Genomic DNA, 27,788 nt, shown 5'->3' with positions numbered 1-27,788 from the left:
TGAATTGAAAATAACTTTATTTTTCAATTTTACTGAGCCAGTGATACAATTTTTTTCTGAAATCTTTTCTTAAGAGGATGACGTGATAAAGCATCCACCATCAAAAATTGCAAAAATATATTCCATTTCCCTTTCACCATACTTTGAGTTTTGCTGTGAATAGAATGAACAGACTTTGCAAAGAAGAGTCCCTTAAAAGAACAAACACATACAAAGCAATAAATAAAGAATTTTGTTCTCCTAGGTGGACCAACTGCAGTAATTCATAACTGACAACATATTTTAATTTCACATTTCCATGGAGGCTTTGTTTTCCAGTACCAACATACCAATAATCACACCTGTATCAAATATGTGGAAATGCTTTCCTGGGCTCGAAGTAGAAATTAAAATATCCAGGCATTTCTTCCAAACAGACATGTAGGCAGATTACAGCTAACATTAGATGCCGTTTACTCGGTGTCCAGGAAAATCTTGCATTTTTTAAATGCTAAATTGACCAAAACATATTCTAATTTAACACGAGTGCCAATACACATCATACATTTTACAAGGCAGTTTGATATCAACGTAACCAAAAAAAAAAAGAAAAGAAAGATGAACAAAGCACTTTTAACAGTGGCAACAGTGTGAAACTACACATGTAAATACTGCCTGCCCAAGTTTAAATTTTTCTTTCCCCAGAGAACACTAATGATACTTCCAGGCAGAGTGGCTCTGCTTTCTGAATGAAAAGGCACCTTCAGTAGTTAGCTCTGCAACAGTAAAAAACATCACAGTTAGCACTTGAGAAGCCCCTGACATCAGGGTCTGGTTTCCCCAAAACATGCTAAAACGAATGGTACGTTTATCTTCATTCATACTATGACTGGACCGATATTTTGCCCAAGTAGTGACACCCACAGTGTAGTTTGTTCGAATACAGTTGATCAGTATGCCTTCAGTGGTAAATGGGAAGACCCTAACTTTAATTACTTCTGATAATTATTATTAATATTAATGTCTCATGTTTTGTAGACATTTTCACCTTCCTGTTATTAAAAACACACAAACATTAGTACCTCTGTTCTGAATTAAACCAGAACAAATCAAACAGGCGTTTTCAGTCATTCTGACTAATCAGATATTTTCTCAGGACAAACGGAGCTAAGTTGCGCATTTCCAAATGAATGTAGAAAAAAAAAAAATCACCAAACAGTCAGAGAGGTCTGGTCCTGAGAAGAGACCAGGCAGACTGAATACTAAAAACATTTCTGTAGACATACCAGAGCTTTAGCTTGGATGATATTTAATGCTTTAAATTGGTAAACACTGTTTGGGCTTATAAGTATCATTTATTCCAATAGCCAGTGCTAATAAATATTCCTTTCTTGGAAACTTTCATATACTGTATGTGCCAAGACGGAGTTTCTTGTTGCTGGTCTCAAATCTTTCAAACATCCCAGAATGCCAAATGTAGAAATGAACACATAACTGCGAAAAGAGCGTTTGCACTGAGAAATCAAGACAAGCATTTCTGCAACGATTCTTACTTTTGATAGTGGTGCTTGATAGGAGTAGACAGTGAATCAAGTTCCCTTACAGTTCATGATTAATTGACTGATTATGAGACAACAAATGAAGCTAAATACAAAATATGATTAAGACGTACACTGAAAAAACAAGAACAATACAGAGAAGACAACCGTTCCACAACAACAACAACAACAACAACAACAACTATCCAGTAACTGAACTTTCCTTCAAATTAAAAGACATTTACAGAAATGCTTTGAACTGTGCAGAGATCAGGGGTACCAGTATCTTGGAAATGTCTGACATACATGTTAAGGCATATATTAACTTCATTCTCCCATCTTAAGCCATACATTAAGACAACATGTTGTGAGTACAGCTACATTGGCGCAAATGTCCAGAGAACACTGATTTCTATTCTCTACCTCAGGCCACAGCTAATGAAAATGAGAAATAAAATGACAGGTTGTGTTTATTCTAATGTACCTGCTCTGGTACAAGTAATTCCAAAATGTCTTAAATGAACCAAAGTGGTTTGAACTGAGTGACTGTCCCACAGTGCCACCTTCCATGCTCTGCACACAAAGGGCTAAAAATAACAACAATCCATTTTTTTTAAAGGCATCTTAATCACATTCATCAGAATAACATCAAAATGTAACAAAAACAGACGTGAAATATTGTTATTCAATCAAATCTTATATAAAACATCAAGACTATAACCAAAAAAAAAATGTAAATTAAATGTGTGGACTGGTTTTTACCAAGATGAATACCCTGTCAGCTTTTAAAACTGCATGTAAAGTGAAAAGTTATGCTTCACAGAGCAACTGGTAGTCATTCATCTACAGTGTAAATACAGCATGGGTAATGTATGCACTGTATGTCAGTACACCTGTAACCAGAGGGCTTGAGAGTAGTGGGAGCTAATGTTGTTTCTTCAGTACATAGTGAAAAGGCAGTTCATGGCACTGTAGGCTACATGTGGGTAAAATTGACACTTACTTGAAACCAGCATTGCTGTACTGTGAGGAGTGGATTTGTGGCATTTCAATATTTCTTACAAATGAAACAGGACATTGGCAAAATGCTACATGATTGCATTTCCTCATGATCAAAGCCCAAGACTGGTGCTAAGAAGAAATTCTGGGTGAAAACTACATGTAGCACACTTTAAAACGACTCCTCATCCTGTGCTTCATTTTGTGATCATTTTTGTAATAAACTGAGATAAAGTTTTGCATGGTCTTTGTCCTGCTGAAATCTACATTAGGTATGGATGATACATTTTGTCAAAGCTTCGTGAAATGATTTTGAATCATGAATTTGTCAGTTTGAATTTGGTCTGAAGAGAGACACACGGTTTATTGCATAACTGTGTCACTGTCATTATGCAGTCTTATTATTGTGACTAATTAATAATGTTGTGTCAACATTTGACTTTCTATCAGCAAACAGCAAATAAACAAATTCCTCTGTATGTTAATTATAAAGACTTTAGTAGCATTTGTCTCCCGCTCAGATTGATTGTACCATCAACTGAATACTTTTCATAAATCAATGTTTTTTCCTTTAGTTCTGACAAGATGAACGATAGGATAAAAATGCAATTAGGCAGGAAGGATCACATCTGTTTTGCATTTCAGGAAAATGGATTTGGCTTTCACTGTGTCATCTGACCATTTTACAGCAGAACAAAATCCAGCCATTACAGCAATAATCACTGATGAAAATCATAGTGTTAAAGGGCAAGATCTGATCACAAGTCGGTGGTCTCAGACCGCTTTTGAAGAAGAAAAAAAAAAAAAAGCCTTGCTCCTCCAATCCATTAACAGGAGGAGTAAAGTGAAAAGTGTCTCTGTGACTCCAGGACCCAGCTGGGCAGTCTTTGGGTCCATTAGTAGTCTTTTGGTCCAGTCATATTACACCCTGCTGAGCGTAGAGGCCAGTTACTAGGAAAGATCCTGTGTTCGGTCATAATCTGTGATCAGGCCTTTGATATGCGACAGTTTCTGATGGAGGTACTCGCATCGCTTCTTCTCTTCCCGATAGCCAGGGAACTTCTAACACAGGAAAGAGAAAGGGTGAACCTGTGAGCTTTCAGTAACACATACTATAATCCAACACGAAGGCCTCATGCAAGAACCTTTTTGTATTTTCATAATAAACGTCTCTTTGTTTTGTCCAAGGAATGTTTTAAATTGGATTCAGTAAACCCCCTTAACTGCACAAACTCCTTTATAAGCAGCTTTTTTCAACGTAATGAATGACACCTGTTGCTGCTCCTTTCTGAGAGTTGGTCATTTGCATAATCACATTTCAACAGTATGTAAAGCAACTTTTTCAGCTCTATTTGTTGGCAGATTTCACTGAGACAAAAACACAATAATTGAGTTGTCTCTGTAGACTAGTGGTATTAGGGGATTACACAATAGTACGTTCAAAACTATGCCAAAATGCAGGAATAGATTGACACGCCACATGAGCAAAACTTTTTGCCAAAGCAAAACAGGCTATGAATAAGAAGGAGGTGATCCAGGGGACATGACACATTAAATGATCATAAAAAGTTCAGCTTAAGATGATTCCCCTGACAGGATAAACACCTGAACGGCTGAATTTTAAAGTAAACTGTTTATAATACTCGTGCCAATAAAAGCAAGAGTTGTGTAACCTTAGAAAACTGGCAAGCTATGATGCACAGTAAAACACAATGTTAATATTAAATAACATTTCATTTTAATTGTGTAATGACTTCTTTTGATTTTTATTTTAGTGATTTTTTTTTTGCAACTCATGAATTAATTAATGCCACATGTAATTGTTTTAATTAATTCAGATAAAGGCCTACAGTACTGTATGTTTTGGCAAAGAGCAGACCATCTGTCTATGACTCATAAAGAGAAACAGGCGTGAATCACTTATTCAAATTCAACAAAGCTGGTAAATGTAATACATTGTAAGTCCTTATATGTGCCACTTAAGAATAATATTTTCACCATGAGTGGCTCTTTCATGAGGACTAGTGCTTTGTGTTTTAATTGCTACATGAATTGAGATGCAACTTAAATCATTCTTACTTTCTTATACTTTCGGTACTTCTGCAGTATTTGGTCCTCCATGAGCTGAAAAGGTTACGAAAGAGAAGGTGTTAGGGTGGCATGTATCAGATCTGTTTTCTGTTTAGTGTTTTGACAGAAACAGAGCAGCAGGTTCCTGGTCCAGACAGTACCTTGTACTCTTGTGTTCCCGGGGAGAGAGTGTTGATCTTTGAGCCCAACTGAACAAACATCTCTGTGATAGCCCCGATCCGGTCATGAAGAGCTCTGTATTCGTCGTACTCGGCACAGAAGTCGTCCTTATACTGTTGACGCTGCTCCAGTGCTGTTATGGTGCTGTATTTTCTGAAAAGTGAGAACATAAGCTCTTATTTAAAAGCAGAAATGATCCTTTAGAAGCCATGTTTCCTTCTTAGTCCTTCCACTAGGTGTCACTGCAGATTGGTGGAGTGTGAGATCTGACACGTCACAGATTTGACGGCATGATGTGTCGACCAGATGTATAAATATAAGACATAAGATGGTTTGTTTTCAAAGTCATTCTCGGTGATGCTCTGTGACAGCTCATTTATTCCCCCTCTATTTATGTGAGTGTTATTCAGCTGAACCCAACCCTTTAGGGACAAGTCAGAGTCTATACAACAAAGGGTTGAACTCTGAAATCTAAATAGTGACATATGATATCAACGATGACTTATGTGGATCCACTGATGTTGTGACAATTATTTGGATTTCATTCCTGAATCACACATCCCCTCTGAATCAGGGGATAGGACATTTCCTTGCTCAGGGGGCATGATATGTATTTAATCTTACATTAAATAGTCAGGCATTTCCTCTGCTGAGGTTCGATTGACAGGTGTTTTCTCTCCCCCATGGTCTGTAGATAGGAAAAACACACACGCACACACATGGGGAAAAAAAAGGTTAAAGCAATCAGCCAATGCAAATGCGATAATGTGCCCATATCAAGGCTGATGGAATCATTTATCACTGCCTCCGATAAGAGATCTGATCCAAGGCAAGCAGTGACGTCAGCAGCCCAGAGTAGGAGGCAATGCTGCCTGCTGACTCGCTCGACCGTAGGTCACCCAGCTGTTCCACAGTCAATCATCAACAGACTAGAGCTGTGAGTACAGACTGCAGGGCGAAGGAACTGCTACAGTCCTAACAACACTGACTCTCAAATGAAACATATGAATTGATCTTTGTAGGCTTCCAGCAACAACTATAACTCAGTTGTGAGGATTTGTTTCCTTTTTTTCTAAATGAAATCTGAACAAATAATATGGAGGAGATTCAATAAAATACACGCCAAAACTTTTAAGAGGGAGGACAGTTTTATAGTTTTAATGCCATTTACCTTTGAGATTTTCTTGGTTCTGCTTCAAGTCTGGACTGGTCTCTATCCAGTCTGGTTTTAAGCGCTCTCGTTCCTTGTCTTTGTGCTTTTTGGACCTCTTCTTTTTATGTTGGCCGTTGGTGAACTGCTGCTGGTCAGTGCAAATGGACGTGTCGATGTGTGGCGGCTTGGGGCTGGGGGCAGTGAGAGCAGGCTCTGTCCTCTCCAATTTGGGAATAGCAGATGACACACTGAGTTTGTGCGGCGAGTACAGACCATTTGGGCTCCCCTGGTGATGATTGTTGGTTTTGTCGAACTCAATTTTGATCTGCGCACTAGAGTTCCTGTGACTAGAGGAGCTACGAGCCACATTGGTGCTGTAGTCTCCATGAGAAGGCGACTGCAGAAGCAAACACTGGTCCGTTAGTCTTTGTTTTTTGGGGGTTTGACAGCTGGATGAGTCAGAGGGCAATGGGCGTTTCTAAAGGAAGAAAATAGAACACAGTGATTGGCCTTAGTAGAATAAAAGTCACATGAAATTTGTCAAGTGCCTGCAGCACATGTATCTCTACTCAAAGGCAATAGTTCAACATTTTAGGGAAAATATGTTCACTGGCATTTAAAACAAAGGGTTATGTGCCAGATAAGTAACTTCATGGAGTCTCTGTTGGTTGTTGATATTTGACATGTTAGACTGGCTCCAGCTATTTACTGCCATGACATGATAGTGGCAAAAGTCCCCTCATCTTACTCTCTGCCAAACCACAAATTAGTGAGTTTCTTAGATTATCAAACAGTTTCTTTAATCTGTGCCAGCTATATTTAGCATCATGCAAGTAATTACACAAATATATCCTGTAAAGTGTATCAGTAAGGAAATAACTCTATTCCCGTATAAAAAGACTTGTTAGGAAGGAAGACATAGAGGAAAATAGAATTCATTCAAGGTGAATAATTACCACAGGAAAATTCTTGGCAGGGCTGAGTTGTGAAGGAGAGTCCCCAGGAGTTTTGTGGAATGACTGGTTGGACTGGGGGCTCTTCAACTGGCTACTGTGGAGTGGCTGAAGTTTCCTGAATAAAGATTAAGAGCACAGCACAGTAGCTTAAGTTAGACATGAACTGGAAGGTAAAAGGCCTATAAAGCTAAACAGGAAGAGGCAGCAAGTAGGTCATAAAGCTTGCTTTGGCAGATTTGATGAGCAAGTGGATGGGCAATTATCATTTATTATGACGCAGGTTCTAGCGAGAAGCCGGAGAAAGCAGTTTCCGGCAGGCGAGATTCATTCATGAAAATCACTGACATTATAAATCAGTCAATTTTTTTTAAGGGTAATCAAAGGTTTTGGCATTGCTCTGTGGTATGTTTTGTTTTGTGTCTCTGGTGATATGATCTACAGGAGGCAACCATAAAGTCCACGGAACAGAACAATAGCAGCAGATTTAACCTCCGTAGGACCAAACCCTCTTCTCTGTTAATCTGCTTCCTACAGCCCCTTCCTTAAACAGACACACTACAAAGACACACTCCTCCCCCCCCTGTGGATTCATGCAACCCTCTTAATCGTTTGGTCAGTTGAGGACCATTAAACATTAACATCAGACAGTGAGAGACAGTAGCAAGAAAAACATGAATAAGGAGATCCTACACCAACAAATACCAGAATAAACTACAGGAAAGAAAAGTGATTTACAGTATTTACAGATTACGGCAGTTTTATCACACTTGGCAAAACATTTCATGACAACATCTGAACAGAAGGGGTTGTTCTTTCAGCCAATGGGGCCTGTACTTTTTTTTCCAAAACACTCATGAAGCACATGGCCTGCATGTTTACTGGCAGACAGAGGAAACATGTGAGGGGGTGGTGGTGGTGGTGGTGGTGGGGGACTCACCCTGAAAAAGCTCAGCTACTCTGAACCCTCCATGCTAATGCCGTTTGGCAACACGGTGCAGGGAATATTTTCCTCTGCTTTGATGTGTCCATTAAGAGATTCATCAGTGCAGAGAAGTAGTCATTTGGAAGCTCCTCTTTCAGCATGATCACAGAAGACTTCTACATTAATTCAGTGGCCTTTCTGTATTAACGCCAGCACTGTCACAACGCATCCATCCCTTAGTCTTTCTTAACATTATCTACCCAAACGGGACCTTAAAAGAAATTTGAAGCACTCGGTTGGCAAATTGGAAAATATGCTTCTTCTCTTTCTTTACAAAGAATTGATGAAAAGATGGATACTACTCACATTTCTACAATGTCAATACTGGGCTACAGTCAGCAGGTGATTGGCTTAATTTATCAAAAAGACTGGAAACATGGAGAAACAGCTCAAGTGGCTTTCTCTGAAGTTAACTAAATCTTGTACCAGCAGCTCCCAAAGCACGCTGCAGTTCCTGCTGATAACTTCATGGTGATAAGACAGAACTTGCAGGTCCCTGCCCAGAAACCAGGTTAGTTGTTTCTCTGTGTTTCCAGTCTTTATGCTAAGCTTGCAAAGGTTTTGTTAAACATTTCCAAGTTTCTCAATGCAGCAGAACACACACATGTTTTAGTATTGTGGCTAATTCAATACTGACCTGATAAGGAGTCTGTGGATGAGTTGCTTTTCCTCTTCTAGATATCCAGGCCAGTCTCTTTGTATGTGTCTATAGAGCTCATCTTTCAGAGAGTAGCTGTGGTCTTTAGGGTTCAATTTCCCAACCTGAAATACCAACAGCTCACAATGTTTATAAATCAACAGACAGAGGACACAGGACAACAGGAAAAGAGGCCAGCTGCAGAAGTAGAGGCACCAATCTGTGTTAGCCCTTATATTAGTGCCTATTAATAAGTCCATATTATGTTTTAACAAGACCTATTTACGACTTAGTAATATATATTTTCCATGGTAAACAGTTTAACCATGCCCTTATACAACTTATTCCTTCTGATACAAGTCTTCCCTAACCAACCACTTTCAACTCTGAAAGTAGTCAGACGGTGCGGGGCGGTGTTTAGCTCAGTTGGTAGAGCACCCGCCCCATGCTGCAGGCGACCCTGGTTCGAATCCCGTGCCGGACGGCCCTATCCTGCGTGTCACCCCCCCCCCCCTCTGCCTCCCATTTCCTGTCTCTCTCTCTCAACTCTCCTGTCCATTAAAGGCAAAAAAAACCCAAAAATACTTTAAAAAAAAGAAGACACCCCACCCCTCTCCTGCAAAAACACAATCTTCTCCTCCAAAGATAATTAAAACACAGCCCTAATTACAGCTATCAGCAGCAGCAGTCTCCACTTGATCATTGCAGTGGGAGACAGACTCACAAATTGTGAACACAGGAAATACTCCTGAAATAACTGTGACTTCACCTTTGTAGAGAAAAGGTTTAGAGCTGTACTGCAGTAGTTTGTACATTAATATAATCAGCAAAACTGCATGTAGTGCCTCATTTGTGGTCATTGTTAAAATCCTTATTGTCCTGGTTTTTTGAATTTTGAATTGGTGCATCTTAGGATGTTTCTGTCAGCCAACAATTACATAGAAATGCAGCAGATGTCTCACCTCCTCCAGTACTGAGGTCAGGTCAGTCTTGTCCTTTGGACTGGCCCGCTCCCTCTCCAACCACAGTAGCAGCTCAGGTTTCCTGTAGGGTTTTAAGGCCAGGAGATGAATAATGCGATCCCTCAAGGGCCGGTGTGCCACAGGGCTGGGACCCAGGCTCCTCTTGTTGCTGGGGGAGTGCTTGTTGTTGCTATCTGAGCTTGATACCAGACCCTGCTTCCTCTGGACCTTCACACACTTGCCTAAGATCAAAACAAAGGGACACACAGCAAGTTTTTCGGTCAGTTAATCAAATGGTTATCACAGCAGTAATCTAGGTCTGTGGCTATACAGTTGCTAACCTACACAAAACTAAAGAGGAGCAAAAAGAGATTATAACTGATCTGATAACAGGATTCACATACGTCGACAGTATCCTGTAATAGCAGCAGACATATCATTCCTAATCCTGTCCTCGGGCCAGTTATACAAATCACACTCTGATTTTGATAGACAGGCCTACACACGAGAGCCGACCTAATATGTTTTTATCTTCATTATATCTCCCTATTGTCATGCAATCTGTTTTACGCAAATGCATCAGATGCAGTATGAGAAAAAGCTGAAGTAAATACCTTCAACATGGTACTGGGCTAATGCACAGAGGCCATGCTGCTGCAAGTGGAAAACAGTGAGAGACGTTGACAGTGGGGTTAGCCTACCACTGAGTAAACAGAGGAGCATGGAAACTAAAGCAACTAACATAGAGAGGCCCTTTCTTCCTGTTGCAGCACTAATTCAGTTAGACCTGGGCAGGCAGTACTTATAGATATCTGCAGACTGTAATCTCATTATAACTTTAAGCCATACTTTGGAGGTTGCTATAGGGCAAAGACTGACAGCACTTTCATAGAGACAACATGCCAGGCTACTTTTACATATCCAGGACATTTCCCTTCTTAAAAGTAACTTTCGATTTTACGTAAGATTCAAAAGGAGTCCCAGTCTTGCAGGAGCCTGTCTTAACATCTGCCTTCAACCTGCTTCAACATGGGTCATTATTTGTTGGTAATGAATTAAAGCTGCGTAAGGGATGTTTAGGACTCAAAACAGGATAGAATGATACTCCCCATGATGACAGTGACATCTCCTTTAGGATAACTGACTAACATGCTATGCAATAATAAGGGTGTATTTATGAGTGACAGCATCAAACACTAAAAATAGCAACTGTTCTGGAACATTGAATCAATATTATAGAGTAAAAGTAAAAATCAAAAAAGAATAACAACTCTTAAAATTACTTTATTTACTCTGGATGTGCAACTCCAGGTGAGCAGCCCAAATTGCCACTGTCTCCTGTCCACTGAATGCAACTAAACTTTAAATCATACCCTATTGTCTAAATTGGAGACAGTTTCCTTCTCTGCAGCCTGTAATTGTGAGTTGATATATGGACATTTTTCTGATGACTGTGGGATTACTGAACCATAAAAAAGATTGTCAGACACCACAAAACAACTGTGTGCTTTCCACTGCATATGGCACAAACTCTGATACATTACCCGTTTATTTCAGTCTCTGGTGCCCAGAAAAAGGCAAGGACAGTTCAACAGCAAAATGGGATATATCAACATCTACATGTCACAGGATCTTGTCATTTCTTTTTCCAACTTTGCATACAGCTGCCAGATATGTTAAAGAGGTTTCTAAGAAAAAAGTCTCTTAGAGACTATTTCTGCAGCAAAACATGGTATGTAATGACTAGAAACAGGTTCCAACAGATGGCCTCTATAACAATTATCCTGCACATTATGCTGTGGCATTTGTCTACACAGCATGTTTCCGTTCTTAAAATATAATCTACACAAGTATTTCAACTCATGGGACCTCTAAATGTCACGAAGCCTCATGGACCTATTATTTATCAAGATACAACATAGTCAACTTAATCGTCAATGACTCTAAAACTGAGGCTCTTGCAAGGAGAAGGCAAAGACAGGTAATTGCAAGACTGAGATTCGGCATGTTAGGCCAAGATTACTTCAGGTGAAGTGTGGCCTCTTCTTTGATGGTATTTAGAGACAATTTATCAAATGAAAATCAATTAAGTTCCAGTCAGTGCTATTATATTTTAGGCAAAACTTCTTCCGCGTGAGACTTGTTAGCGCATACTTCTGGCAAATGCAATCACATTAATGTTGCTGGCAGGCAAGCTGGCACAGTGCCTGAACAATCTGGTCAAAATGAAAGGAAAATTACAAGAAAGAGAGGCATCCCTCTCGCATGAATAATTGCAGTGCAGCACTTTGATCAATTATGTGATAACTTCCACACCATATGGCAATTATCAGCAGGATGACACGGTGAGAGCCAATGGTTTAGAGGCTTACTGGCTACATGAAAACTCTTCATTTATCTGTCCTTGATCCCTATGTGTTTCAGTGCTGTGATGAAACACTTAAGGCTTGAAGGTACACCAGAATGAACAGCCATTAGGCAACAGCTTACTTGGTCCAGGCTTGATCTCAATTGCTGAGCGGCTCCAGATGTCCTTCTCCACCTGAGACATGCGCTCCCTGGTTGTCTGGTAGGAGTCATCTGTGGCACAAACTGTGATCTTGTCCTGAATGCTGCCCTGGCCCTCCAGGTGATCCCTACCCTCCCTGTGTGGAGGACAGAGAAGAAGAGAGGAGCCTTAAAAGTTCAAGCTTACAAACTGTCTGGCTCAGCTCAATTAACTGGCCATTTGTCATACTCTGGCTTTGAGGATTGTTGCTGTCGTACTTTGATATATGGTGTTGTCTGACACACACACGTAACTGGTTCTGTAACTTGTCTGCATGCAAATTCTTGTCCCGTTCCAAGAAGCTTCAGTCTTAACAAGAAGTTTGCAGTTATAAAGGCCAGAAGAAGATAAAGTAGCTGTAATGTAACCCTTTAACCAACCCCTTGACCCTGTGTTTCCACAAACACTACCCCTCTGTTCTCAATTATTACTTGTCACACCTCTGAGGTCAGTCATAGCATTAGAGGCTTTGGGTGTTATTGTAGTCTTGTCTGAATATAGCTATAACAGTGGTTCTGTCTGCTGTTGTAGAACTGAAGAGAGAGGCCACTGTTTGGCACGGCCCTGTGGTCTCAGTCTTACACCAAATTTACTATGAATTCCATTTGTGGTCAGCTGCGGAGAGGCTTATGAGTCCTGCTTACCCTGAGACATACTGGTGAATGCAGTCGAAGCTGGACTGAGGCTTGTCTTTGCTGTCACTGGATAGGTAGAAGGAGAAGACTCTGAATCCATTGGGTGATTCAGGGGTCGGCGCCGGGATCTTTACATACTATCCAAATAATGAAAGAGAAAGCATGACATTAGATGAAACATTGTTTTGAAGTTGTGAGATTCAGAATATAAAATGAAAATAAACACCAGGTCAGTCCTCCATTTATGTTTTATAAAAACCCATGTCTGGCTAATTCTTAACCTTTAACAGTTTTACAGTGCCATTACACACTTCAGTGTATCTGCAAACACTGCTAACTTGAGTTGTGTGTTATGTAATATGCATGTGTTTTGTCTCGCAGATGTAGCCTGAGCTGACTCTATTTCATCTCAAAGTGGAAAAACACAGGATAAAATGGATCAACATGACCGACTTCCTTTATTGAGACTGATGAGAGCCATCTTGACCTGCTGTTTTTTTTTTTTAGGGGGTGGGGGTTACGCAATAAATGTGACCTAAATAATCTCCCACTCGGACCAGTCACAGGGGCTATGGGACCTCCCAGGTCAGGGATGATGACCTGTAGCCAGTCATGGGAGGAGCCTGTCTGAAAGGCAAAACATAACAATAGTATAGCGGACAGCTTTTTCACTTGGGCGATAACCTCTCCTGTCAGACAGTCCGCGTCTCCCTAGCAACAAACAAGCCAACAGGGTGAAGTCTATCTCTTTCAGAAACCTGTTACATAAAATGACCCAAAAACCTACTTCCACTAAAAGGACAGTACAACACAGAAAGTCATTAACCAACAGGTAATATGTCTTTTAAAACGTTCAGCAGCAGCTCTCCTCCTCCTCCTCCTCCTCTTCACTGCCCGCAGCTGTGTTTCAGCCTGAAAATGGACAGTTTACCTTTGTTGATAGAAATGTCCTAGTTTCAGGTGAATCTCAATGATTATACTCCATCCTTTACAAGCTTGAATACGTGCTTACTGATGAGTAATACTTCATATGAGATTGCTGCAACAGTGCAAAGTTTCCTTTCTTATTGTCCTTTTTCGGGGCTGACCTTGTGGTACCACCTCAGACCGAAGCAAACAGACATTTTTAACTGCAGGTCTAAAGAAAAAAAAACCCATCAGTCAGATGGACTTGAGGCTGCCTCTTTAGTTATCAGTCGTAAGTGATTGATTATAAGCTGACTGGCTGAGAGCACAGTGCCCCTGGCAGATGTGGCAGGCAGGAATATAGCTGTCACAAATGCCCAGTCATGCATCAAAGCCATAAGCATTTTTTTTCCTTTTTTTGCAGCACAGAGCCAATGAACAGCTCCTCTCGTCGACAGCCCCCCTCCTCCTCTTCTAAAACCCAATGCATGCCATTCACCCTACCCCCATCAGCCTCCAGCTTTCCTTCATGTGCACAAGCCCACCCATGTCAACACGAATCGCAAAGCAGCCCACAAGGCCATGGACACTTGAGGCACACAGCTGACCATTAATTCTGCCCTATTTATGTCTGACCGTTCACGTGAAGCGACAGAACAGAGTCCTGCATATGTCTGCTTGCTTTGGGTTTCTATGCTAATTAGGAATGATCAACCAAAAAAGCATCAAAGTGAGCAAGACCAAGAGGCGAGCTGTGCCCTCCCACCTATTACTTTACGAGAGTAAAGTAGTAGCTGCCTTGAACAAAATTACAAGCAACAAGTCAGCAGAAGGTGTGTTGGTGTAGAGAAATGCATGAAGCAGATCTGCGTTTGAATTTGTTTTTTAAATACTTGACAAAAAGCTAGCATGCAATAAGATGAGAGTACACATTTACACATTTACCATTGCAATAGTGCCACCACGTCTCCTCTTTCAGTCAATGGCAGCCGTATGAGCCCCCTCCAGCCATGCATTATTTTTGCCTGTCACCCCCATCCATAGCACTATGCACACTTCACATTCAGATTCTAATCAATGTCACTCAGGTCAGACTGTTCAGAGGTCGCCACCGTTTTATTCACAGCTTCCTTCTCAAGCTTCATAACCATATGTCATTAGTTCCCAGTCCCTGACTCCTAAAGGGGAGCACCTCCCTGTCTAACTATGGCATCACAAACAGCCCAAAATCTACCACTCTAATGTATATGGTAAATATGAAGCTATAACAAGCTAGAATAGCATAGTACAAAGAATTCAAGAATCTCCTCTTGCTTTGCCATTGAGTCTCCAGCTAACAATGCTTTGTATCTTTCAAACTGAGGAAATGTCCACAAGTGTGCCACCCGGTCAGTCAGTGACATTTTGACAGCAAACCAACAACAAGAAGAACCAATGCGACAACTCAGCCATAGACTGAACAACCAGGCTGTTAGATGACAGCGTTAAAGAGAGATTGCACAAAACACTTATCATTACGGCAGTTTTATACATAGCCGCCTCTTTCATCATCGTCGTCGCACTGAGCTTGATGAAATTAACTTGATGTGTTGAGTCTGTGACAAAACTTGTGCGAACAGGTTTGTGATCCTGAAGCTGCTGTCAGTCAAGTAGTAGGTGTAGATTTACACAGAGACGCTGAGTCATGTGCATCTCCACATAGAGCTTTGGTGTGATCCCCTGAAGCTGTGTGTGTGTGTGAGGGAGTTAGTGTGTGTTGCCTTTTTGTCTTTTTTTAGGCAGAGGAAGCCTCACACTCCCACAGGTCACATGCAGAGAGTGAGGTCAAATATCTCCTGAGTTACACAGATATTGACGGTGTCGTCAAAAACAGGCTTTTATCAGTCAAACTGTGGAACATGTTGTTTACAGTCATCAATGAATCAACACAAATAAGACGCTTAAAAAACTGAACACAGAGTGAATGAGTCACTGAAGTACACAGAAGGAAATCCAGACACTGCTAATAACAGTTCATATGGAAGTATGGCTATAGCTCTGCTAGGTCAAGGACTGGTGAGTCACGTATACAAAAACATATAACACAGGATGTACTGGTTACACAACTCCCCCAAACTGTACGCATTTCTACAACCATTAACAGCATTTTCTGCTTACACTGAAATGATATTTATATCCACATCAACAAGTGGTACACAAACATAGCAGCTCATAACCTTTAGTCTCATTGTGCACCAAAACCAGGATCTCTGTGTATAACACCCAAATTAAAAATGATTTTAATTAAGAAAAATATGTCAGTGTAATGATAATGTAATAATGTTATTGAATTATTTTTACAATAATAAAAAAACACTTATTAATATATTTATGTTTTCTGTAATATTTAAACATTTTATTGTGTGCACTTTGAATTTATGATTCCTGCTGTAAGAGTTTCTTAATAATTATGGAGAACTATTAAATATATGTTATTTGTCTGGCTCTGAATGAGAGGAAGAATTCATTAAATTGCTTATTCTCCATAGTATTCTAATTATGATTCCGTGAGCCATTTAATCTAATGAGTAATTAATCAGAGAAAAGCTTAATAGGGTATTATTAATATTATCAGAGAGTACTATTAACATGTGTCAGTTTAATAAAACTGAGCTCTGTGAAAACGAAGCAGCCAGAGACGTACACAGTAATACTTGTCATCATCATGATGCAAGTAAAGCCGTTGGACAGTTACAGTCAGAGCAAACAAATGGCGTTGGAGCAGCAATCCTTAGCACCTTGTCAGTGCAACCCCCCCATGGAGCGTACAGGCTGATACAATAACTGCCTCTGTGGCCTTGGCCCAGCCACATCTGCTACTCCAGGCCCTGTGTGTTTGGAGATGTCAAATACTTTCAAGCTGTTATAAGGTGTGAACTGGACTGGAACAGAAAACCTCAGCAGGGGGCTCAGCATTTGAGCAAGGACAAAGGGCATTATTGGTGATGTCCTTGTAAAACTTAAAGAAACGTAACTCCCTGTGCGTGTTTGTGGCCGCTCATCCTCTATGAGGTTAAACAGACTTAACCCTGCAATTTGATGAGGAAGGAAAAATACCTTAACTAAAGACATCTACTTTTTCCTCACGTCCTGCGAGCTGTTTGCAAGCCAAACATCTGCTGGGAAAGATGAGACACCAGTTTCTCTCTTTGTCTTTCTTTGCAGACGAGAAAGAGAAGGCAAGGTTTCCAGCTCTGGTATTTGGCATGGCAGCATTGAGATGGGAGCGAGTGCCTGGATATGTGATTTACTCTGAAGTCTTTGCCTCCTGCCCCTGTCTGTACTGACACTAGTTACCATTGTCTTCTCATCTGAGCCTACTCAGCCATAGCTGCTCTGTGAGCTGCCCGTCTTTTGTTCTAGCTTCTTCCCCCACAAAGCTGAGTGCAATGGCCTGTCGGCCTGCCTGGATTATTCATGAACAGCAGGGACGTGTGGCTGTGTGTTGTTGGGGGGTAAAGGGAGGGATTGGGGGTTTGGGTGTGTGTATGGAGGGGAGGGGGGTTGGCAGTGGCTCCCAGTAGAGCCAGTGTATGAGGGATGGTCCTAAATAGTCTTCCTTTAGGAATGTGCAGCTCAGTTGAGAAGAGGGGGTAAGATCCCAACTGGAGCAAGTGTATCAGTCCTAAAATCACTTTATTGATGCTCATACAATGAACTCCACATTGATGCTTGGACCTGACAGTAGAAAGGGTTCAACTGTCAGCCCGTGTGTCAGATGCAGTCCAGCAAATGTAGTGATGTTGACAAACAGTGTCCCAGAGAAACACAGGGTTCACATAAATTGTTTCCCATTCACTGTCCTGCAGCTTTGTGCCGTACGATGTACAGCTCCACTGTGACTCATTTGTTAAAAACAAAGCATGTGACATCACCTTTTATGGTTTAAATCATCCTTTCATCGAGCCTGGATGGATGTTGTGGTTCCTGTGCTTGAGGATCTATTCATTGAGGGGGGTTGGTAGAGACAGGAAAAGCAAAAAGAAGGGGGGTGGGGACTGACGGGAGTTAGTGTGGGGATATGGGGATGGGCAACTGTCGAGCATCCCCCAAGGTACTGCCTGTTATGCCAAGCAGAATCAGTCTTTCTCCAAGAAGCTGGGGCTAATCTGTCAACCTTAGCAAACACTCTCCTTCTTCCCACCCCTGACACCCCCACCCATCTTCACTGTCGGTGCCTTCCTCTTCATAGACAGGGGGATGGAGACAACACATTTGATTTTATTTGATTTTTTCCTCTTATTGCAATATGGAAACTAAAATGGCATTTTCTAAAAATCACAGACTGTTTTTCTTCTTAAAATGTTTTCCCCCTTTAAGCCTATTGCCTAATTTAAGATAGTAAGATTGCTAAGATGGTGATGGAAGTTAGGAAATTCCCTTTACACACTAGTTATTAGACCTTAAATGCAGTGACACCAGAAATGTGTTCCTCTTGCTGATTCCTATCTGTTTCACTGGAGCGACCCTACAAACCACTTGGAGCGCTGCACTCTACTCCCATTACTGGACTTTTCTCTCCACACAAGCAAGCAGTCTGTAATCCTTTAACAATTCACAGATTGTGCGTTGGAAAGTATGTCCAAACCTGATTAACTTGCAGGGAAACTTGGAGAAAGAGGGGAAAATCCAAAACACGCACCGAGATGTGATGTGTAACATCAGGTTGCACGGACTGGGAAGAAGTGAGCCAAACAACACAATGAAACGGCTTCAGCTGTCAAATACATTCAGCAACACAGGTGTAAGAGAGGACAGTGACGAGTGAAGAGTTGCAATATTATCCGTGTTGTTTATGAAAAACATGATGCGTGAATTCACCGCAGGATGTCTGCCTGCCCTGTCATTATCTACGCACATTATTCTTAAAGCCTTGGCCTTTGTCATTTTTATTATGAAAGGAAATATAGAGAGACTTGCTCTAAAAGTCTCGTTAAAACAGTTGTTTTCATCCCATGTGTATCTTCCCCCACCAAACTAATAAGGATTACATAAACCTGTTAAATCTCCCTGTCTTTAGGTTAAACAATAGCTCTCTGGTGTTGGTTTCAAGCTCCAGGGTTTAAGCTTTAAAGACTCCTCACTACTGTACACAGGAACACTGCCTTGTGTTCACCGACAGTGTTTGTGTTGCTCATATCCTGTGGTGCTGCATGTTTTTATTTTCATCCAAGAAAAAAAAACAGTTTGTGTTCAGTTTCCTCAGAGGCCACAGACGACACTATGAAACATTTCCTTATTATCAACTTTGTTCTATCATCACAATCCCAGAAAACTCATGGGATAATTTAAAATGACAGTGGTGACTGAAACATTTATATTATGAACTATATCTTTAAAGATCTGAATAATGCCTGATTTCAATATCTTAATTTTGTGAAATGAGGCTCCTGAAAGACTTATTAAATTTCATTGAATTACAAACCTTTATATTTAAAAAATAAGAAAGTGAGAGAATGTGTGGATATCATGAAGCTTCAGATTTATCTTGAGAGCTTTTACATCGACATATTCCCCCAGTCTCGTTTCACAGCAGCCTGTTTTGTTATTGTGAGTTTTTCTCACTGCTATTACCAGTTTTCCCAGGGTGGCGGTTACATCTTTAGTCTTAATGATTCCAGATTAGTGTGGAATGTAAATAAACAACACAACAACCGAGACAAGAACATGCAACTCATGCTTGCAAATTCATGTTTTTTACATACATAGGACCCACCTTTGGGTATACTACTATATTTTGACATTGATGTATGATCTTTTACAACTCTCTTGTAACTATAAAAGACTCTTAAAATCCTGCCACAGTCGCCACGGCATCCTTCAAGATCTCTTGTTTGAAGCTAAAGAACACAATAATGACAGAGGAGCTGACTAAAGAAGAGTCTTTAAACTGGAGGATCTTATGAGGCTTGTTCTTAAAATACACTGTATGATCTAAAAAATCCTAAGGCCAAGTGGCTCTGCGTAAACACAGTAGGCCTCAGACAAGCAGAAGACACACAGACTTTTGCCTCGCTTAACACATCTGGATGAATAGGGCGGCGTGTGCCCTTTCAGAAACACGTGGGACAACTCTCCCTCTCACTGCTATGCCACTGGGACAGGACAGCTCTCAAACCACATTCCTGTTATTGTTATTCTAATTAGTTTCCAGAGGAAAAAAAAAAAAAGATGTGTGCGTGGAACTCATACACACTCGCACAGTGCAAAAAGCTTATTTGCAGAGTGAGCGGGAGGCGAAGCAAAGCGGTGTGGTGGCAGGGGCTGAGGAGGAGGAGGAGGAGGAGGGAGGGCAGTCAGAGCAGCGGTGTGTGAGATAGAGGCCCCGATGTCTCTTAAGGTTTCATCCAAGCATGGGGTGAAATGGCACAATAATCAAGGGGACAGGCGGCGGTGGGGGGAGCTCAGCCTTCACACACAGTCGTCGTGAGCATATCTTTAAGAGCACCTCTACATTCCCCTCATCCCTACAGCACTCTCTTTATGTGACAGCTGTGCACATAAAAACACACAGAGCCATAAACAAAAACAATTACACTGGCGACTGCAATTCAACATTTATGAACTAAGGAGGAAATGAAACCGATGTCACACCTGACACAGCAAAGCATTCAGGATTCAAACATCCACTTTGACAATATTACATCCATAAAACTTACATTCAATAGTGCGAAAAAAAATACTGAACCACTCAATGGTATGCCACACATTTGTAGTTGTAACAGATGAAATACACCGTTCACTCACTGAGGTGCAAGTGGAACAATCAACAAATAGAGGAATGTGAAGTATGTACTTTTAAATGACAAGCAGTGCTTTAGTTAAGTGGATAAAACACATTATCTAATCAATACATGCCCTGCAGCATGGATCCAATAAATAAGAACTAACAAGGTTCATTTCTTACTAAATGGATATAGATCATGCCAACAAGCAGGCGGCATTGCCAGGCCTAAAGGAAAATAAGCAGTAGGATGTGAAATTCCAGGCCATGGGAACCCAGACCAACTCTAAATATATTCCCTAATCCTTTCTGATGATTTCAAAGTAATCCAGAATCTAATTTCTTTTCAGCTTTGAGCTTTTATAAAACCTGAAAAGGAGTATCTCTCTACTTCTCCTATTTCTTTAGAGTTACATCAGTACCTCCACCTTTTTTTTTCGGAGGGGGGTGGGGGGTTCCTTCACTGCTCCAGATGCTAGTTATTGATCAAACCCATTCAGTTGAATTTCGACAATATCATCCAAGTTTTAAAGGTTTCTTACACAATTTCGACCTTGGATTCAAGCAAATCAAAGGTTAATTTAAGATGATTTTTTAAATGTGATTTGTAGGTTTCACAGCTGCCGTGACCACCGGTTTCACAGGAATCTAAGAGCTTGTGTCTTTCGTTGGATGATAGGAAGTTTGGCAGACAGTTTACAATAATATGGCTAAGTGCCGCAGGGTCAGAGAGAAAGGCAGCTGAAAACCTCAGTGTGCTATTTCTTGATAGGAGCCGTGGCCCCTGATACCGCTGAGCCCTGGAGTGATGCCAGGACAGTGATTTGAAGAATTCCTCTGGTTTTCGTGGCCTTGGAAGTGCCCCTTTTACAGGAAATGTGACATGGAGCCAGCGAGAACAAAGATCTGAAAGTAGCAGTTGTAGCTTCTGTGATTAGAGCTGTACTGCTGGCAAGTGCCACTGGACACAAACCCTCTCATGCTCTACATGACCTCTTGAACCTCATGCTGCTTTTTGGGGACGGGATGAGCTCCAGCAAACTAACTGAGCAAACGCAAACAGGGAGGAATACTTACATCTGTGCTGCTGTAACACTCCAACCTGGAGATACAGATACTGGTTATATCCTCTCGGTCTGTTTAATGCCAGACTGCCATGTTCACCACCATCCTCCCCCCACTAACGGCTTAATGTGGCCTCCCCCACCACCAATGGTTGCAGCTACCTCATTAATGCCCAATCGTCCAGCTCGGGGACTATTGTCAGAGGGGGAGGGAGTCCATGCTTGAATTCCGCAAAGCAATTTGAATATGTAATGTGCCAGCCAAGATATAATCACCAAATCCCATTCAGTGATTAAAGCACACTTAAATTGCACTCACTTAACATTGCTTTACAGAGGGACTCTTTTAAGCAGGTTAATCTGCTGTTTTCCACATATGTTTCATTACACGTTTACATAGATAGTTTATGTTTTGGACATATTTTGCACATTTTCTTGGCAAAAAAAAAAAAGAAAAAAGAAAATCACAGCTCCTGTATCATTCCTGCATTTCAGATCTTTCATGTCTGCACAGAGACAACAGGCATGGAGACACGGGGGCTCCCTGGGGTTCGCCAATTCCCCTTCCTCCTCCCCCTCCCTGAACAAAGCCTCCCCAGTTGCAGGCCTGACCCAGTAACCTGGCTAGCTGCCTGGGGGTATAGCGTACCCTGTCTTAGGGCTACCAGGGCCCGTGTGAGCACACAGGGCCAGCAGTTGTGTACAGTCACTTTCGTCAATGCAATCAGCTCCTGCAGGGATTAGAACAGCTCCTTTTAGACAGGGCTGATTGTGCGGTAAATGTGTAGTAGCCTAGCAGGCAGAGCCACGGCCGGGCTAATACTGCTGGACACAGGCATCTTTCTCTGCGGACGCTTTACAGGAATGTCATATTTGCAGTGTCAAGTGCTTTTGTAGACCATGTACCTCATCTCAGTACATCCATATGCAGTCAAGCCTATTTAACTGAGCAAATTAATGACACCTTCCCCTCAGGGTTTGGGCTCTGGCACACTAACAACGAGCCATGCTCTCCATGTACATCAGTCATGCTCTAATCTAAATCATCCCAATGCTTGGAAAGACACAGGGCTGACCTCTTTGGTGGATGTATGCATGTGCTTCCCGGATGCTTAAGAATCAAATAAGATGTGCAGAGGAACTGTCACAAGTAGGCTCAAAACCATATCCAGACTAATTAGAGCATTCAATTTCTGAGGCATAAGGGAGAGTATGCAAAACATCTTACCCCCTGGCTCCCCTTGAAGCAAATCGCTGGTTGATTTGATAGTGATGCCTGAGGAGAGAGGGAGAGAGAGAGAGGGAGAGAGAGAGAGAGAGATAACTGGTCAGAAATCGTGCTCATGCACAGCTCATACAGTACATTAATGTGAAAATACATTGCCATTGTTCCAACTCTGATCTGTGGGATAGAAGCAGTCTACGTTTGATTAGACAAAGCTCGGTAAACTGGCCTCATTAAATGCCAAAACGACATAATTGCCATTTCCCATTAGGCTTTGCCCTGATGAATCACTGTCATACTTCTGTCTCACATCAAGTCTACAGGTCAAGGGTTATTGGCCTTAATCTGCACTGGAATGTGTGTGATTAATTGATCTATAGCAGACAGAAAACTTTGAGTGTGTGCATGTTTATGTGTTTCAGCTGATTTTTAAATGATTAGATGAATAAAAACTAAAACAGATCGCAGAGGAAAGACAAAGCTCCTTCTGAAACCAATTTCTTTAAAAAAAGCTATTTTTTTGTACTGTGGTTTGTAAAACTGTACTGCTCCCCAAGTCCACTGTGTGCCTGGCTTAGGCTCATTACCCCCACCACCCACCCCACCCATTGATAAAGAAATATTAAAATCAAAAAAATGCCTTTCCTTTGAGGCAACATGATACATGCTCGATAGAGAGTATTATCTGTGACGTACAGCTGTGCTCATGATTGACAGCGCTCTTAATTTATTATTAATGGTTTAGGGAAATATCTTCCCTGTCGAGGAGCATTGTTATGATTTTCTTCATCATCTGTCGGCTTTTAACGTCGACTAGAATAATAAATATTAAACCTCGTAATGTGGGTTGCATATTTCAAACACAGCCATGGGGTGAACTCAAACTTATTAAAAGTCTGATCATTTCAAGGGGGTTTATCCTGAGTGAAAAAAAAAGAAATTGGTGTTCATGTTTTGTCTGATAATTTCAACATTTTGAGCCTTTACTTTTTAATTTGATTAATTTGTTAATCATCATCATTAATTGATGCTTTATAAACTATAACTATAATCTGTTATTACTAAATTTAATTTGTGAGTAATGAGCCATTGATAAGAACCTCAGTTCTCCAATTCTGGAGTACACCAGCCAATTTGTTTTATAATCTGGCAATCCAAATGTTGTTATTAATGACTTTTACTTAATCTTTAAAGTGATATTCTAACCATTAACAAAGCCATTGAATACATTTACACACACTTTTTAAAGAGTGGTAAAAATTAACTCATTAGTCCAGCAATCAACTAATCTTTACCATCATTAATGCATTTTATTTTTGCACAAGTGCCACGAATTCATTGCCTCCATGTCTCAAATCTTCAAAGTTATTGGTTTCTTAGACATCTGTGATAGAAATTTATTATCTTTGGGTTTAGGACTGTTCGTTGGACTACAAGGCATTCGATGACATCAACTTTGGCTTTGGGAAAATTAGATTGCGGGATTTTCTTTTTCTTTTTTTCCCCTATTGTCCAGAGCTAAAACTATTTTAACAATCAATTTATCATCAAAGCCACATAAAAGTATCAACTGGTGCAGCTTAGATAATATGTTATCTTCTGAAATATAAGGGTAAATTAAATAAAAGATTGAAGTTTTTGGGATGGGAAATTAGATTGTAGGAATCTTTCTGTATTTTGTGACAATGCATGAACCAAACAGCCAACCTCTTGAGGGAATAGCTGTCAGATTGCAGTAGCTACTAATACCATTAGTTTAACAAATGTGTATCTAGAAAATTAGTCCTTTTTATATAGGTTTAGCAAGCTCCTCTTTACACCAACACAAACAGACATCAAAACCATATCATGTCTTAAAAAAACAAAAACAACAACAGAAACTCTTTCAGGTTGTTGTTCCTGGGGGACAAAATCCTCCACACCACATGAGAGCCCAGCGGTCTAAGACAGTATTTTTCTGGGGTGGTCTTTGACTCGGAAAACTTTAGCAGTAACCTCTTGCTGCCTGCCTGCCTGCCTGCCTGCCTGCCTGCCTGCCTGCCTGCCTGCCTGCCTGCCTGCCTGCCTGCCTGCTTTGGCTTGGAGGAAGCTGTCAGGCTGTGTGAGCTCTGGAGTTTACTCTGCTTCACAGACCAATGAGCTCCGGAGCTGGGCGGGCTTCCAGGCGTGTAAAGGGCAAAAAACAATAATACACAAGAGCCAAGCAACAACTTGCCAAGCCCTGCCACTGAGCCCAGTGCTGCCTACACGGCTAAACCTAAACCACGGTCTCCCCACGTCCGGGTCCAGTTCTCCGTGGCCCGGGACTGTGCGCACACGCATAGTACTGTATTTGTTTTGACGGCTCAGAGAAAAGAATGGGCTTCTCCTGCAGTCATAACTGATGTGGGACTAACCGTCTTATCAAGCAATGCTCTGGGAAAGACATTTGGATAGACTAAATTATCTCGGTCTAATCTAATGGACCATAAAAGCAATAAAACAGCCTCCCGTTTCCGAGGAGTCGAATAATTTGCTTGATAGCTTGTTCATTAATTTATTCCCGAGAGCAAAACGAGCAGGGAAAAAGCCAGTCTTTTTAAAAGAAAAAAAAACCAAAACATTTAATGACTGACAATCATCTGTGTTTGCCAATAATCCGAATAATGAATTTCAGATGTAATGTATGTAGAGAGAAGAAAAACACACACACACACACACCAGCCTTGTAAAGCTCAGGGTATAATCACAAACCTCTGTCATATGGGAACTTTAATACCTTTAGCTTTTTCAGGAAATTACGCTTAAGCAAGACAAATTCAACCAGCGTTATTCTGCTCAAAAACTCATTTCAATGAAATCCCGTCGCTGATTTACCACTTAAGATCACAATAAATTAAAGCTTAGCCTGCCTTTCTACTGTACCAGAGCCAGAATAAACCAGCACGGACTACATTGATCAGTCACCGACGCTTTTGTCGGTCAGATCCGATCCAAGTCCACACACAGTCTACAAAAAGTCTTTCAACTTTACTTTTTTCCACCAAAGGAGCAAGAACAAGATGCGTTCACAGTCGGGATCGCACACTTATGAGGCGATTATAAGAAGAAGAAAAAAAATACAGATGAGAAAACAAACACATGCACGCAAATACGCACACACATAATCTCCAAAGTTGAACCCGATCTTTTTTTTTTCTCTTACCTTCAGGTTCTGGTAGGCTTCCACGGTCCGGATGGCAGTGTCAGTGAGTTTGACGTGATATAGAGTTTGATTTGGGTTGTTTTTGTTGATTTTGCCACAGGAGAGCCCATACCGATGCTCCTGTCTCAGCGCTGCCATTTCTACAACTGAAGACTATTGGTGACATTCAGCCTGAAACGTCACGGAGGAGAGAGAGCGTGTGGGCGGAGCTAACACACACACACACACACACACACACACACACACACACACACACACACTTGAAGTAAAGTTTAAAGTCTGTTTTGCTTTTTCCTGGTCACTGTCTTTGGTTCGTTTGTGCCCCCAGAGTTTCCAGCCTGTATTTATCTTTGTTCTATTTTCGCTCAGGGGGCTTTGGTCCATGCTGCCCTCCTCCCAACTGGACTTTTGGTAAATGCACAGTAGCCTATGTGTGTTTTTTGCAGCAAAGAGGAAGTATTGAAATAAACCAGCCAACAAAATGTACGAGTGAAAAACTTGATAGCAATCTGACAATGTATGTAGCCCATTTGTGTGGCGAAGAATAGAAATTGTAATCAAATCAAAAACTATGAAAAACCTTTCCCACCCCCCCATTAGTAGTCAGTGGTTGAAGAATTATTTTTGAAATACCAAGACAACAATTCAAAAACAATCTCTTCTACAAAAATACTCTAAAGTACAGGAGTCTTTTCAGCACAATTAACTTAAAATATGAAGTAAAAAAATATGCAATAGTGCCTTTTTTAGATTGTTGTATTAGCTTTTGCTTTCACCATCAATATATCTTCTGGTTAGTATTATAATTAATTCAATTCAATTAAGTTTTGGCTAATAATGAAAAAAAATCTAAGAGCCAAAGGTGCATTACAATGTCTTTGCTCTGTCCAACCAGCAGCCAAATGCCCAATGATACTGGGTTTCTAATTCAATTGAACACACCATCTCAACATGGTAGGAACAGAAACTACAATATTCAAAAACTGTCTGATTATTTCTCTGACGGTTCACTACTCAGTTAATTATTTCATCTCATGTTGTCATGTAATGTGTAGTATTGGAACATTGTTACTGGCATATAAATGTGAGCTGCATTTTAATAACGTTGACTGAGCAGATCTTTAAATCTCAGCTGTTTGGTAGTTTAATCTATAATAACATATTGTAGGAGATTATCATATGCTTAACATGAGCATATTAATCTGGAATATTAATGTGGCTTTTAATTAAAAGCAGCAGAATAAAATGTGCCACATTTGCCTTTGAAATGTGTAAAGTATGGAAGTGCACAGTGTCCAAAAATTACAGTATCATATTATTCAGTATGAGTTATTTCCAAATTGTATTACAGCAAAGCACTTGTGAAAGAACAAACTCCAGTCAGACAAATTAAGAGGCAAATATGGTATTTGGATTAATTTGATCTGAGATGTAAATCATGCTTTGGCTGTGGATTAAAGCACTTCCTCACAGTGGGAGTGGATTTACAATACAGTCAGGTGGATGTCAGGCTACTGTCTTTACATTTACTCCACAATCTACAGTTTTCTTTAGGGATCGGAGATCAACTATCATCATTACATCATTCTCTACAAATGTATTGGTCTTTTTAGATTGCATATATGATTTAGGGCTTCATCTTTTAGAGTAGTTCATGACATAGTACATTATCTTGTTTGGAGCTTGGAGGTGATGCAAATCCTCACTTGTATCAAATTTGTTTCAGTTTTTAACAATGATTTGTTTGGGTAAATTCACAATCATACATATACTATATACCGGTATACTGTATAGGCTATATATATAAATGTGTATCACCTGCCAGGGATTCACTATAATCGCAACACAGTGTGTGTAATCTGTAATCCAGTGTCAGTTTTCTCTTTGATGAGTGTTGCAACGCTGCTTAAAAAGTGAAAATAAAAATCTCCCAACGTAATTCAAAGCAAATTAAGTTAGAGCTTGTATCTCTTGAGATCTTGTTGGTTGATTGCATTCATGGAAACT

General features: G+C 40.7%; 2 protein-coding genes across 3 annotated transcripts in view; one reads left to right on the top strand and one right to left on the bottom strand.

Annotated features, from left to right (window-relative positions):
* On the bottom strand, nt 1-25,929 carry LOC146985865 (RNA polymerase II elongation factor ELL). The gene is made up of 12 exons (XM_085779192.1): nt 25,782-25,929; nt 22,601-22,648; nt 12,649-12,776; nt 11,947-12,101; nt 9,457-9,698; nt 8,495-8,619; nt 6,876-6,990; nt 5,938-6,397; nt 5,391-5,454; nt 4,748-4,919; nt 4,596-4,640; nt 1-3,578 (listed from the first exon to the last, which is right to left on the bottom strand). The coding sequence occupies exons 1-12, from the start codon at nt 25,917-25,919 to the stop codon at nt 3,468-3,470; spliced, it is 1,803 nt and encodes a 600-aa protein (XP_085635318.1). The 5' UTR covers nt 25,920-25,929; the 3' UTR covers nt 1-3,467.
* Nucleotides 25,890-27,788, top strand: part of fkbp16 (FKBP prolyl isomerase 16) — a 29,212-nt gene continuing 27,313 nt past the window's right edge. Inside the window, exons 1-2 of one of the 2 annotated variants that reach the window (XM_085779193.1) lie at nt 25,964-25,978; nt 26,151-26,192. The gene's annotated coding sequence lies outside the window, so the exon portion shown is untranslated. Of the gene's footprint in view, nt 25,981-26,150; nt 26,193-27,788 lie in introns of both variants that reach the window. The other variant, XM_085779195.1, reaches the window with a different exon arrangement.

The sequence above is a fragment of the Trachurus japonicus genome, chromosome 6 (assembly GCF_045865225.1).
Source record: "Trachurus japonicus isolate A0001 chromosome 6, Traja_1.0".
Lineage (NCBI taxonomy): Eukaryota > Metazoa > Chordata > Actinopteri > Carangiformes > Carangidae > Trachurus > Trachurus japonicus.
Note: the sequence above shows the minus strand (reverse complement) of the source record. Positions and strands in the feature narration are given on the sequence as shown.